Source organism: Bos indicus x Bos taurus, chromosome 13 (assembly GCF_003369695.1).
Source record: "Bos indicus x Bos taurus breed Angus x Brahman F1 hybrid chromosome 13, Bos_hybrid_MaternalHap_v2.0, whole genome shotgun sequence".
NCBI lineage: Eukaryota > Metazoa > Chordata > Mammalia > Artiodactyla > Bovidae > Bos > Bos indicus x Bos taurus.
The window spans coordinates 16,442,898-16,457,565 of NC_040088.1; the positions used below are offsets into that span (position 1 = coordinate 16,442,898).

At 50.9% G+C, this 14,668-nt stretch overlaps 1 protein-coding gene across 1 annotated transcript in view; it reads left to right on the forward strand.

Annotated features, from left to right (window-relative positions):
- The window catches only part of TGM2 (transglutaminase 2), a 34,626-nt gene that overhangs the window by 17,434 nt on the left and 2,524 nt on the right, over positions 1-14,668 (forward strand). The window contains exons 6-12 of the mRNA XM_027558567.1: positions 99-276; positions 2,736-2,871; positions 3,521-3,624; positions 5,291-5,533; positions 7,338-7,610; positions 13,322-13,482; positions 14,484-14,620. Coding sequence (XP_027414368.1) covers positions 99-276; positions 2,736-2,871; positions 3,521-3,624; positions 5,291-5,533; positions 7,338-7,610; positions 13,322-13,482; positions 14,484-14,620 — 1,232 coding nt within the window. The remainder of the gene's footprint in view (positions 1-98; positions 277-2,735; positions 2,872-3,520; positions 3,625-5,290; positions 5,534-7,337; positions 7,611-13,321; positions 13,483-14,483; positions 14,621-14,668) is intronic.

A 14,668-nucleotide genomic window follows, 5' to 3' on the forward strand; every position in this document is an offset into this window, starting at 1 on the left:
CCGCCCCTGCCTTTCACCACGTGCTGAGTTCATGCCCACTCTATCACAGCCGTCACTAACCACAGACTTGGCCCCTCTGACGCTTTCATGGGTCGCAGGTCAACTGCAACGATGACCAGGGCGTGCTGCTGGGGCGCTGGGACAACAACTACGCAGACGGCATCAGCCCCATGTCCTGGATCGGCAGCGTGGACATCCTGCGGCGCTGGAAGAGAGATGGCTGCCAGCGCGTCAAGTACGGCCAGTGCTGGGTGTTCGCGGCTGTGGCCTGCACCGGTAAGCAGCAGGCGGACGTGGCGGGGCCTGGAACCGCCCTTGGCTTCCAGGAACTAAGGCTGAGTCAGGGTCCCTGTGGCCTTCTCCCAGGCCTGATGTATAACAGATCCTGGGAAAACTCGGTCAAGTAACGGGACGTCTGACCCCGGTGGTTGTGGGGTTTCTTCTCTTTTTTAATATTTATATTTATTTGGCTGCACCAGGCCTTAGTTGCAACATGCAGGACCTTTAGTTATGACAGTTGAACTCTTTAGTTGCAGCATGTGCGGTTTAATTCCCTGACCACAGATCAAAGCCCAGCCCCCTGCATCAGGAGCTCAGAGTCATAGCCAGAAGTCCCAGCTGTGGGGTTTCTGCAGGCAGTTGAATAGTGGATCAGCCCAGGAACTGGAGTTGGACTGCCTGGTTTGAATCCCAGCTCTGCCTCTAATCCCTGGGCAAGAGAATCGGTGTCTCCAGGCCTCAGTTTCCTCACCTGTAAAACAGAGACAGTGGTAACTGACCTAAGTCACAGGTAGTTCTTAGGACCCAGGGGAGGTCACTTAGCACAGTCAGTCAGGTTAGGTTCGGTTTCAGGGTTTCCAGGGGCATCTGGGATTCCCCAGCTGGATCCTGGGACATCTTCTCTGTGTCTGTTAGTTGGCCAACAGTGGTTGGACGGATATTTGCAGTGACGGGCACGGTGACACACTTCTGTTCTGCCAGACTGCTCACACCCATCCCTCTCTGAATCATTACAGCATCCCGACAAGCTGCTATTATTAGCTCCTCTTAGAGGAGGAAGTGGAGGCTCAGAGAGGAGAAGTGGCTTGGCCAAGGTCACAAAGCTGGTGATCTGCACAGCCAGGCGTGGAACCAGGTGGGCCCGCTTCAGGCACAGCCTCCTGGTCTTAGACTGTGAGGATGAGGCCCCCGAGGGACCCCATCCCCTGGGACAGGAGTGGAGCTTGCTCCTGGATCAGTGGGGACAAGCCTCCTCCAGCCTGAAGTCTGTACTCTGAAGCTTTTCTTGATGGGGCAAGGCCTGGAATTGGAACACCAGCTCTCCCCATGGGCAGCAGAGAGTCTGGCCCCTACCCAGACCACAAGGCACAAGAACCAGGCAAGAGGTGGAAGGTCACAGCTGCTCCTTCCTCCCTCCTCCTAGGGCTCTCACATCTCCTGACCTGAATCCGGGGCCTTCGGGGAAGTTTATGCCCTGATTGATGGCAGGCACTGGGCAAAGTTCACATTCCTGCCTCTCCCCCATCGCAGAGACTCAACCTCATCAAAACTAAAAGTAAAACAAAAGTCCTACAGCTTGTATTTAGTAGGCCTTTCTGCTTCACTTCTTTTTTTAGATGTTACTTTCTTTATCTTACCCTGAGAATATGTTACTTTTACATTTTACATAAAAAGTATATTAAAAAACGAAAGGGAAAAAGCACCCATAATCTCCTCTGTCGGGAACACCCAGCACCACTATTCGAGCAGGATTCTGTGGCCTATAGATGCCAGTTGACCTCCTGCCTCCTTGTCACCTATCACTGCAACACCAGCCCCTTTCCCAGTCACTCCGGCCTCTCTGAAAACCGTGCCTCCACACAGTGCAGGCCCTTCTGGTCCACAGTGGAGCCCCAGAGCGCTGGAACTCTGAGCCAGAGAGGACGAAACAAGGCCCAGAGAGGTGGAGGGACTGGCCCCAGGCCACACAGCTGGAGCAGCTGGGGCTGGAACAAAGGGTCCTGACCTCTGCCTCATCTGTCTACCCCACTGTTCACTCCTCGCCCTGAATCTGTCATTCCTTTTCTCCTTCCGTTCCTCCTTCTCTTTCTACTTCACTCCTTCATCCCATTTGACCGATTAGTCTGTGCCGGGTCTTGCAGGGCTCTGGGACTGTAACATAAGACAGATCGCTCACTGCCCTCAGAGGACTAATTAAAGAATCCCTCACATACCCATATATTGAGAGTGATGATGCATCCCTAGTCTTACTGTGAATGCAGATGATAGGGTAATCTAAATCTGGCGGGGTGGCCTTCCCGGCTGAGGGATGGGCATACGCCAGTATCCTGGGGCAGGTGGGAGTGAGGTGTGCTGGAGGCCAGTGTAGCTGGAGCAAAGTGTGCAGAAATTGATCAAGGGCCAGATCCCGCAGGGCAAGGCCCACAGTGGAGGTTTGGCCTTGACCTTGAGGGCCTTGAAGAGCCATTGAGGGTTTAGTAGCAGACTGTTAATGTCAGATTTGCATTTAGAGACTGCTTTTGTTAGCTGTGAGGTGAAGGGGAGAGTGGGGAACATGGGGCAATCAGCAAGGTGGGCACCATTGTCTGGGCAAGGGGATGGCACAACTTCACCACTTGGACAATGAGTACAGTGCTCCCTGGGGTACAGATGGGTATGTAGAGGCCCAGGCAGAGCAGATGTCTCTAGGGCCCCAGCCCACCCCCTAAACTCTCTCCACCATGTCTTCCACCCAGTGCTGCGGTGCCTTGGCATCCCTACCCGAGTCGTGACCAACTATAACTCAGCCCATGACCAGAACAGCAACCTGCTCATCGAGTACTTCCGCAATGAGTTCGGGGAGATCCAGAGTGACAAGAGCGAGATGATCTGGTGAGGGGTTGCCCAGTAGGGAGGGTCACCTGAAGAGGAGACGGGGCGATGTCTCAGACGAGATCACCTCTGAATTGGGTTTAAAAGTTGAGCAGTATTTGGACAAAAGGAAACAAGACTTGGAGAGGCTCCCAGGGAGGCAGGAACAGCAGGAGCCAAGGCCGAGAGGAAGGAAAATCAACACAGGACACGTGAAAGGAGAACGCCTTGTCCAGAGTCTGCACTGCAGGCTGAGGGTCTGGGCTTGATTCCAAAGGTTTCAGACTGGAGAGGAGTGGTCTGATGACTGTGAGGATAGATCAGAAGGAAGGGGGTGGGGTGTGGTCCTGGTGGGTGGTGATGGGGCCTGAATCCAGGCAGAGCCTGTGGGCTGGAAAAGAAGGGGCAATCAAGAAATTAGGAGGTCAAGTCAGCTGGACTTGCAGAGCCACTGAGAGGGGAAGGGAGGTGGGCAGAGGGGTTGAGGGATTGAGGATGACTCTCAGTGTAGGAAGGAATACCTGGCTGGGACCCCTGGAGGAAGAGCAAAGTGTTGGGAGAGTGTGATGCGCTCAGCTTAGGACAAGGCAAGTGTGAACAGCACGTTGGAGGTGACCACGAACGTCTGCATGTGAGTCTGGCTCCATATTCTGCTTTGTTTCCCCAACAGGAACTTCCACTGCTGGGTGGAGTCGTGGATGACCAGGCCAGACCTGCAGCCGGGGTACGAGGGGTGGCAGGCCCTCGACCCCACGCCCCAGGAGAAGAGCGAAGGTGGGTTGGGCAGAAGTGGCCCCATCACTGAGATGAAGAAGCAGAAATGGGAGGGGACCCACCCACCCGAGGGACTCCCCAGAGAAGGGCAGAGCAGGGATGCTAACCCAGGTCTGGCTGACTCCAAAGGAACTTTGAGTGTTGGTGTTTTATGAAACACCTCTTTTATAATTTGAAAAGCGATTCATGCACATTGTGGAAAACAGAAAATATGGAGAAGCACTAAGGAAAAAAAAAAATCAAATAGCATCTTTGTCCTCTTCCCCCCAAAGAAATTTCATTAACATTTACACACAGTTTCCAATAATTCAAATGACTCCTTCCTCAGAATAATATTTTAAATGCACACAATATAACACCTATATTGAATATAGTACCTTCATAAAGATGAAGCTTCTTTCTGCTACTAATGTTAAATCGGGAGTGGAAAAAGGGTTGAATTCCATTGAAATGTGGTTATCAAAAATTTTTTAAATATTTTTGTGATATAGTAATATAAGTGTTACATAACATGATCTAGTGATAGAGGCAGTAATTTCCCTAATTTCTTGATAGAGATGAACATAATCTCTATTTTCAGTTATCTGTGACAACTATAAAGATATATGAAAATATCTGTGGTTCTTATGAGTGACAGGTCACAAGTGTACCTAAGACTGTGGTTTGTGGTCTGCTTGCACAATCGAAAAAAAGTGTTAACAAAATATAATGAAAATAGTGAGGTGATTTTTTTTTTTCCTGTCCAATATCACGAACTCCTGAATTCTATTTGCTGCGCCTCGGGGGGATCCATGGGCCCCAGGTTAAAAACTGGCTGCACATGACCTTTTCTCCTGGCCCCCTGGCTTCTCCATATAGCATTAGCAGTTCTGTATCAGATCATTTTCCGTGATTTGAATTTTAATTGAATGTTATTATGTTCCATCAGGTAGATGCATTGTAATATAGCTACTGAGCCTCTAATCCTCAACATTGCAATTGTGACTGGTTTGAGGCAGTTGTAAACCACACCTAGATAAGCATCAAGCTGTCTTGTTCATGAGCTCTCTTGTTCATTCAATCAACACACACTCCCTGAGTCTGTGTCGGGCACTGACTGCTACTCTCATTCTGGCAGGAAACCAGACAGACACACGCCCTTGTAAAGTATTGCCTACACTTGGCTCCCTCATTTCCTAAAGTGCCTTGGGATACATTTCTCTTTATCAAACACATAGCGGATAAGAGTTTGTGAGTCTTCATTTGCAGGTACAAATGTCATCACATGAAGCCAGGACTCAGAGAGGTTAAATGAATTCTCCAATGTCACACAGCTAATAAGAGGCTGTGCTGAGATTTGAATTCCAGAAGCTGAGTTCCAGAGTCCCCTGGACTTCTTTTTTGACTGCATTGTGAGATTTGCCAGATCTCAGTTCCCAACCAGGGATTGAACCCAGGTCCGAGCAGTGAAAGCGCAGAGTTCTGACCACTAGACCATGGGGAACTTCCTCTCTGGGGGTTCTGAGTTCTTGCCTGATGCTGCTGTCTTAGAAATGGAGTTCCTGGGTCAAAGCACTGTATCATCTTGCGGGTTTTACCCACATGTGCTTTGATGGTGGAAGGTTTGGGAGGTGCCATCCTCCCATCAGCCCAAGTCCGTCTCTGTCTCCTCCTCCCCTCACCCCAGGGACTTACTGCTGTGGCCCGGTTCCCGTTCGTGCCATCAAGGAGGGTGACCTGAGCACCAAATACGACGCCCCTTTCGTCTTTGCCGAAGTCAACGCTGACGTGGTGGACTGGATCCGGCAGGACGATGGGTCTCTGCACAAATCCATCAACCACTCCCTGGTGGTGGGGCTGAAGATCAGCACAAAGTGTGTGGGCAGAGATGATCGGGAGGACATCACCCACAGCTACAAGTACCCGGAGGGTAGGTGCTGGGGCTCATCACTGCCCTGCAGATAAGCAGTGGGTTTTACCAGCCTGGTGGGCGTGCGTGCCTGTGTGTGTGTGTGCGTGTGTGTATTTTATCTGGCAGCCTGCACGTGACGTGATTTGTTGCTTACTGTCTATTTCAAGAAATTCCTTAGAAACAAGTGCAAATTTGACACACACACTGTGGAGGGGGGAGGCGATGGTAAAGGATTACTCATTTAGGGAAAGAATTTTATATTCCACAAAAGGATCCTATTTGGTTTTTAAGCCTCACTTTCTTGGTTGGTTTGACTCTTAGTAAAACCAAAAGGGATGGCTGTTAAATAGGAGAGGCATGCATCGTAACAAAAAATTAGGATGTCCATGTTTATTAATAGTGCGTGCGTCCATGTTGAGTTGCTTCAGTCGTGTCTGACTCTTTGTGACCCTATGGACTGTAGCCCTCCAGGCTCCTCTCTGTCCATGGGATTCTCCAGACAAGAATACTGGAGTGGGTTGTCATGCCCTCCTCTAGGGGATCTTCCCAACTCAGGGATTGAGCCCATGTCTCTTACATTTCCTGCATTGGCAGACAGGTTCTTTACCACTGGTGTCACCTGGGAAGCCCCTTATTAACAGTACTCATTAGTCATGGGAGCTACAATAGACGGGCAGTTCCATGCCTTTTTACTGCAGTGTATGTGCTGAAGAGGCTTGGAAGGCCAGAGGGGCCATGGAAGAGAAGCCCCATGGAAGACAAACTGTAGTGTTTATCGTTGCAGTATTTCATAAAGAGCCGGGGAAGTGGGTATGAAGGTAGATTGGAAAGGTTCAAAGAGAAATGGACCAAAAGAAGCTTAAAGATAATAAGATGGGCTCAGTCAGACAGCAAGATGAAGCTTCTTTTTGCTACTGATGTTAAATCAGGAGTGGGGAAAGAAAGTGGTTTATTTTGCACATCCAGTGGCCGATTCAGTAGACAGATATTTTTGAAGCATCTACTGTGTTCCAAGCACAGTAGGTTCCACAGAAGTGACCAAGAAACCACAGCCCTCATCTGACCCCCATTGACCTTTGAAGGGCTGCCTGGGGATTGGCTGTGAAGTGGCCATGCTCCTGCAGGAAGGGATAAAACAGAAGGAAAAGATGATTTCCCTGGCCTCTGAAATGTCTAGAGTTGTTGATTTAATAGAAGAAATGGATATACATCCAACAACACTTGGGAAAAAATAAAAGGCACATAGGGGAGAAATAAATGGTATAAAGGAGGGGGCAGTTCTACTGGAGAACTCAACAGTTGGAGAAGTGATGGAAAGGATTTCACGTAAAAGCAGTCCCTGTGCAAATGCTTGGAGGTGAGAAAGTTTGAATTGTATTAGTGCCTGCTAGGCACTAAGCAATGTTGTAGGCATTGGGTATGACTTAAGATTAAGTGAAACACAGTCTTAGTCCCTAAGAGACTTGCGAGTGTAAGCATATGAACAGAAAAAAAAAAAACAAAACACCCTAGTGGGCCAAAAAAAAATGGCAGCTATGAAACTCCAAAAGGTATTGTGAGTCATTCATCCTGGGGAAGTAGTCAGAGAAGGCATCCTGGAGGAGGGGTCATTTGGGGATGGGTCTTGAGGGATGTATAGGAGTTTGCTTGTGGGAAGTAAATAAAATACTTTCCTCCTCCTAGCACAGTAATGTAAAGAAGGGGCTCCTTCTGGGTGCTCTGGGTCACCAAGACTTTGAGAAGCCAGCTTGCTCTGCCCCCAGCCGCCTCCTCATTGATCCCCTGTCCAGCTGTGATGAAGCTCTCTACCCTATCCCCACAGGGTCCCCAGAGGAAAGGGAAGCCTTCACAAGAGCCAACCATCTGAACAAACTGGTTAACAAAGAGGAGACAGGGGTGGCCATGCGGATCCGTGTGGGCGAGGGCATGAACAGAGGCTGCGACTTCGACGTCTTTGCCCACATCACCAACAGCACCCCTGAGGAGCACACTGGCCGCCTCCTGCTCTGTGCCCGCACTGTCAGCTACAATGGGATCCTGGGACCTGAGTGCGGCACCAAGGATCTGCTCAGCCTTTCCCTGGAGCCCTACTCTGGTAAGGTTCTGTGTTCCTGGAGCAGCTGTTGACCACACTGACTGGACTGTGCCCCGAGCACTGAGCATGTACAATCTGCCTCACTGCAGGTCTGGCCCTGTCCTTGGCACTTTATAAATAGCAACCCAGTTCCTTCTTATAACAAAAGTAGGAGGTGGATTCTTGTATGGCTCCTGTTTTCCAGTTGAGAAGACTGACAACAGAGAGGTTAAGTAGCTTTCCTAAGGGCACACAGTTAGGAAGTGACAGGACAGAAACTTGAACCTGTACTTGCAGCAACTGTTCTATTTTGTTTCAGCTCATCTTCATGTGACCCCTGACTGCTTTCCCAGACTCTCTACTTACTGCCCCTTCCAGCAAATTCCTGCCCTCTGCCTCCAGCAACTCACACTGCAGCTGTCTCTCCCCAGAGCCCTTTCGAGAACCGCTCCTGTTCTTCTGGAGGTTCTCAGGGAGAAGAGATTCAAGACTAGTGCTGCCCAGAGAACTGTCGGAGATATGAGAACGTTCTATATCTGTGCTGTCCACTAGCTCCATGTGACCACTAGCTCCATGTGGCTATTGAACGCTTGCAGTGTGACTCACGCAATTGCGGGACTAAAGTTTTCATTCCATTTAAACAGCCATATGTGGCCGGAAGCTGCCATGTTGGACAGTGTTGTTCCCACAGGGATGGGAAGAGCCTTGATCTTCTCTTCTTAGGTTTTTATCTTTTTAATTGGGGGTATAGTTGCTTTACTTTGTTGTGTTAGTTTCTGTGTACAGCAGAGTGAATCGCTGTATGTTTACATATATCTCCTCCCTCTGGGACCTCCCTCTCACCCTCTGCTCCCTATCCCACCCCTCTAGGTCATCACAGAGCTTCGAACTGAGCTATACAGTAGCTTCCCATTAGCTGTCTAGTTTACACATGGTAGTGTATATATATCAATCCTAAATTTCCAATTCACACCCCTCCCAACTGTGCCTACCCATCCATTCTCTATGTCCGAGTCTCTATCCCTGCTCTGCAAATAGGCTCATCTGTGCCATTTTTCTAGACTCCACATTTATGCGTGAACATATGCTCCAGGGCCTGGCCAGACCTCCCTGGGAGCAGATCCTCTTCCATGTTTGGGGCTGAAATGATGTCAGCGACTCACCCAGCCCTCACCCCTGGGCTGAGCCTCTGTCGCTCTTTCTTCCTGGTCAGTCGCCTGCACAGTCATCGTCCCCTTGATCCGTTTCACTGTCCGCTTTGTCACCATGCCTGGTTATCTCCCTAAAAATAAGCCGGAGGCCCTGAGTGGGGTTGTGGCTGATGAAGTCACTTAGTGACGCAGCGTGGAGCCTGGTCTCTCCCTCAGCCCCCGCAGTGGCCCTTTTCTGGCTTCTGTGTTGGGAGCCTACGGGCATGAGGAGGATAGGGGAGTCTTGGAGTTGGGAGAGGACCTGGGAACAGCGTGGTTTGAGCAGAACATCAGTCAGCTCTAGGGCCTTTATCTCAGGCAGGCACTCCTGGAGCTACACGCCAGGACAGAGCAGACTCTGTCAGCGTCCAGGAGCAGCGGGGAAGCCTTGGGGACAGAGCCAGTTGGTACCAGGCTAGGGCCCCAACACTTTCACTGCCAAAAGGCATGTGCAAAGGCCAGACTTGGCCTTGAATCTGGCTCTGCCACCTTCTATTATTATTCTTAATTATTGGTCACACCATGCAGCACGTGGGATTCTAGTTCCCAGACCAGGGATCGAACTGCTGCCCACCTGCATTGGGAGCGTAAGGTCCTAACTACTGCACAGCCGGGGAAAAACCTCTCCCACCTTCTAGATGTACAGCCTCGGGCCTCACACCACACTCAGCTGTCAGTTTGGGGCATTGACACGCCCCTCGTGGGTGGCTCTGAGGACTGAAGGAGATGTGTGTTCTGGAAAGATCTGGAAGATGTAAAATGGCGCCCGGCCATGGTGGGGCCCTTCATGCCCCACTGAGCAAGCGCAGACAGGTGTGGGGAGGACAAGAAGCACCTTTGCTGAACAGCTGCTGTGCCGGACAGTGCTCTCCAGGCTGGGCTCAGAGCTTCCTGAGTCACGGCCAACATTGCTGGTGTCTGGAGGACCGGGCTCTCAACTCTGCCTCTGGGCCCCAAGTCAGGGGCAGGACGCTGGCCCTCCAGGTGTGTGGGGTGTTTGGGACACACCCAGGTCCTACTTTCTGCACTTCCGCCTGCAGGCTGTGAGCTCCTGGGTATTTCTCTTCTCTATTCCAGGCCTCAGCTTCCCTATTTTTAGAAAGGTGGTTCATCTTTTCTTTATTTTTTTTTTTAAGTCAAATGTTGATTCAGGGAGGAAACCCACTCCATAAACAGAGTGGGGGCCACCTCCAAATGCAAGAGAGACCTGGTTCATCTTTAGAGAGCGCCAGCCCCGTTGTGCGAATGCACGTGTCAACTCTTCCTCACATTCAGAACCTCTTCAAAGGGCGGAAGTGTCTTTCCTGGAATATGTTTCATAAGGTGAACCCCAACCTGAACCAAGATGCCAGAGTGACTTCCTCCCGGGCCGCTGTTGAGTCACACTTTGCCTCCCAGATACATCTGGGCTCCTCACAGCATTGTTCTGCTTCAGCCACGCCTGCCAGTGTCTCTTCCTGGGAAAGTGTTCATAGCAGAGGGGTCCCACCTGCTCTGTAGACCCCCGAGGGGCACAGCCTGTCGGGAGAAAGCGGAGGAGGGCAGCAGTCCGGGGCACTGCCCTCAAGCTGGAAGCTGGGGCTAGGCCAGGGTGCGCTATTGAGGCCTCCCAGGCCAAGGTCACCCTGATTCTCCCACCCTCCAAGACCCTGAACTTTTCCTGAGTTGCTGGTTATGCTTTGATGATAAGATCCAGGGGATTTCCACATGCTGGTGGACAGGAAGCCAGGCCTAGGACAGCTGAACTGAAACCAGCGGCCCTTACCCTGGCCTCCTGGCTCTGCGGCTCTCCCGCTTCCTGCCCGTGCCCCCTCTCTCTGGGGCCCTCACCCCTCCAGGTGGGGCAGCACAATCTCTGTGATGGTCAAAGGGGTATCTAAGTAATGAGTGACATTAACCGCACACGTTTCTTTTTTTCGGCCAGCGCTGGCCTGAAGCCAGGCCAAGGCCCCTAGCCCGTGGATGGCAATTCTCAAAGGTCCTGTCTCACCCTGACCTCAGCCTCCGGAAAAGTTAACAGCAGGGGCCACCCCCTCCAGGCTCCTGGAGAGCCGTGTTTTCCTTCTTCTCCGTGGAACTGGTCAGAGTTTCCACTCCGCTCCACCAATTCCTGACCCAGGAATTTTTCACTCCTTTTTGTCCTTTTTGGCAGAAGCTGTGTTTTTTTTCCTTCTATGTCATCGGAGCCGAGGTTGGGGCAGGTCCACCCGGGGAATGAGTGACGGGAGGGCTGGGCGCTCATTTTCCAGAGAGCAGGATAGGGGGCACCGAGTGTGCATGGCCAGGACCTGGACCTTGACCCATGCAGAGAGAAGGTGGCCGTCTGCTCAGGCCTTCACAGTCCTGTAGATGACCTCCCAGCGGGTGCTCGCTGGCCTGGGCACCCCTGACCCTTGCTAATCTCCCTCGTTAACAGTAAACTCAGGTCCTGAACTCAGAGCACTCAGCAAACAAGAATATGACCCTGAATGAATAAACTTGACATTGTTTGCTGGTGTTTGTTTTTACCAGCTTCCTCCTACTTGTGGTAAATAGACAGGTTTGCTGCAAATAATGGTAACAAGATTCCCTAACCAGAAAAGGTTGAAAAGTATGAAGCAAGCAGACTGAAAGAAAAATAATGAGCAAATAATGAGGATTTACTCAGACGTGTGAAACATCACATGAATGACTAGAGTTTGGGAAACTCGAGTCTCTTGGGGGGAGGAAGGGAGCAGATTACAGAAAAAGAGGAAGCAGCATGGCCCATCATGGTTGACTGGGCTCCACGGAGTCCCAGCACCATCCTTCCAACATTCCTGTTTAATGGGGCAGGCTCTGCCTGCAATGCAGGAGACTTGGGTTCTATCCCTGGATTGGGAAGATCCCCTGGAGAAGGGAATGGCAACCCACTCCAGTATTCTTGCCTGGAGAATCCCATGGACAGAGGAGCCTGGCGGGAGAGTTGACACGACTGAGCAGCTCACACACACACACACACACACACACACACACAAGGGACAGAAAGGATTTCTCCCAAGGTTCTCTGTGACCACGTGAACAAGCAGAGCCTGCCGTAAGCCTATGGATTCTCTCTTTTTTTAAAAAAAATAGCAGTATAGTTAATTTACAATGTTGTGTTAGTTTCTGCTGTACAGCAAAGGGAGTCAGTTATACACATATATACACTGTTTTCTAGGCTCCCTTCCCAGACAGGTCATCTCAGAGTATTGAATAGAGTTCCCTGTGCTATTCAGTAGGTTCTTATTAGTTATCTAGTCTAAATATAGTATGTATATCTCAATCCCAGTCTTCCAATTTATCCTGCCTCCTCCCCTCTCCTCCACTGGTAACCAGGAGTTTGTTTTCTACATCTGTGACTCAATCTCTATTTTGTAAATAGGTTCCTTTGTATCGTTTCTTTAGATTCCACATATGAGCGATACCATTTGATATGTGTCTGTCTGTCTTCACTCAGTATGATAACCTCCAGGTCCATCCATGTCGCAGCAAATGACACTAATGCTAATGCTAACGCTAAGTCGCTTCAGTCATGTCCGACTCTGTGTGACCTCATAGACGGCAGCCCACCAGGCTCCGCCATCCCTGGGATTCTCCAGGCAAGAATACTGGAGTGGGTTGCCATTTCCTTCTCCAATGCATGAAAGAGAAAAGTGAAAGTGAAGTTGCTCAGTCATGTCCGACTCTTAGCGACCCCATGGACTGCAGCCTACCAGGCTCCTCTGTCCATGGATTTTCCAGGCAAGAGTACTGGAGTGGGGTGCCATTGCCTTCTCTGGCAAATGACACTATTTCATCCTTTTTTATAGCTGAGTAATATTCCACTGTATATGTGTACCGAATTTTCTCTGTGGTCTGTGGATAATCCGTCCAGTTCCTGTGCCCTTTTCCACTGCTCCTGCCAGCCTCTCATAAGCTGACCCTCGTGCCCTAGGGCTTCCGTGTTCTTGTCTGAGAAACAGGGCTAAGATCCACACTTTGCTTCTCTGCAGTGGGGAGATTGGCCCTGCCAGCTTCGTTCTTACCCCCATCGCTGTGTGACTTTTGCTCTGAACTGATCTCTGGTCTTAGCTCTGCCCTGTGGGATCCAGATGCTCCTGGGAACAGAGAGGAAACGAGCAGAAACAGAGGGGGGAGGTCATCTCCCCAGGCTCACACAGTCAGTCAGTGGTCCAAACAGGACCAACTCTCCCCTTCTGAACACTTATGGGCAGAAGTGTTTCTTCATCTGTAAAATGGATACAATTCCACCAACCTCGTGAGGGGAAATGGACATCCTGAGAGGTAGGGTGACTCACCCAGCATCCCCAGGTAGCAAAGGGCAGAGGCAGGATTAAAACCCAGGCCATTCATCCCACTTCCTTTCTGGGAGTGCTAGAGCCAGGGCAGGTGGGAGAAAGTGCTGGGACCTGCCCAGTCATTCACCAGCTGTGTGACCTCAAGCTCATCCCTTGCCCTCTCTGTGCCTTGTGGAGGTGCCATAGGAGAGGTGGGGGCCATGATTCAGATGGCATGAGTGTTCTCCCCTCTCCCCTTCTGCAGAGAAGAGCATTCCCCTTCGAATCCTCTACGAAAAGTACTGTGATTGCCTGACTGAATCGAACCTTATCAAGGTGCGGGGCCTCCTTATTGAGCCAGCTGCCAATAGCTACCTGCTGGCCGAGAGGGACATCTACCTGGAGAACCCAGAAATCAAGATCCGGGTAAGGGCTGGGTCCCCAGGTCCAGATCCCACACCTGCATGTACCTCCCTCCCTACAGACTCAAGATCTCTGATGCCCCAGGATTCCTCAAATCTAGCTTCATCAAAGAAAAGCATCGTGAAACAGAATTTGGGACTCATAGCCTCCAGGAATGAATCCGCACATCCCAGAGTAGTAGGATCATGACATTTAGGGATCTCAGAATTGTGGGCCCTTAAAAGCTGAACTCCCAAGGCAAGATTCTGAGGTCCTGGGGCCCTGGTGGGGCAGGAAGGGGTGGAGTTGTTAAGGGCTCAGACTCTGGAGTCTATTTGTTCATCTGTAAAATGGGTGTTATAAGGATTAGCTGTGAGTCTACAGGAAACACATAGACTGTATCCAGCATGTCATGAGGGTGCAATAAAAGCTGATTAATACTGACCATCAGCGTCATCATGGTCATCACAGTGATTCACTTGGAGCAGTCTCAGCCCCAGGTCCTCAAGTGCTGCCGTTACAAATAAATGGTAAAGAGCAGGGGGTGGCGGGGTGGGGAGTGAGTGCTGTGTGCTGGACAGTCTGCTAGGATCTTGCATATGTTAGCTCAGTGAATCCTCGTGAGAACCCTGCAGTCAGGCATTTCTCTCCTATGAAGAAACCAAAGCTCAGAGAAGGTGGTGGTATCTTTGCCAAGGTCACACAGCAAGGAAGGGACAGAGATCAGCCTGCTTCCAAAGCCTCTGATTTTTCCACCCCAGACCTTAGAATGAAGGAGGCACTTTACACATCCCGTGGGTCACGTGGAGCCTCTCTGCACCTCCGTGAAGGAGGAGGCCTGGGCAGGAGTCATCATCCGTGTTTTCTGGGTGAGGCGAGGAATGACAGCGGCGGAGCTGCGCAGACATGGGGCCAAATTGCAGTGGAGATGGAAATGGCTCATTTGGGACCCTGCCTGCCCTGGAGCGGCTCTGGGCCCCTCTCTGTCTCTGCTGCCCGTGACATCCACCCCGTGTCTCCTCCAGATCCTGGGAGAGCCCAAGCAGAACCGCAAGCTGGTGGCTGAGATATCTCTGCAGAACCCGCTCACTGTGGCGCTGTCGGGCTGCACCTTCACTGTGGAGGGAGCAGGCCTGATTGAGGAGCAGAAGACTGTGGACATGTAAGTGCCCGTCCCTCCCACCAGGGCCGGGAGCAGAGAGTGGACGCT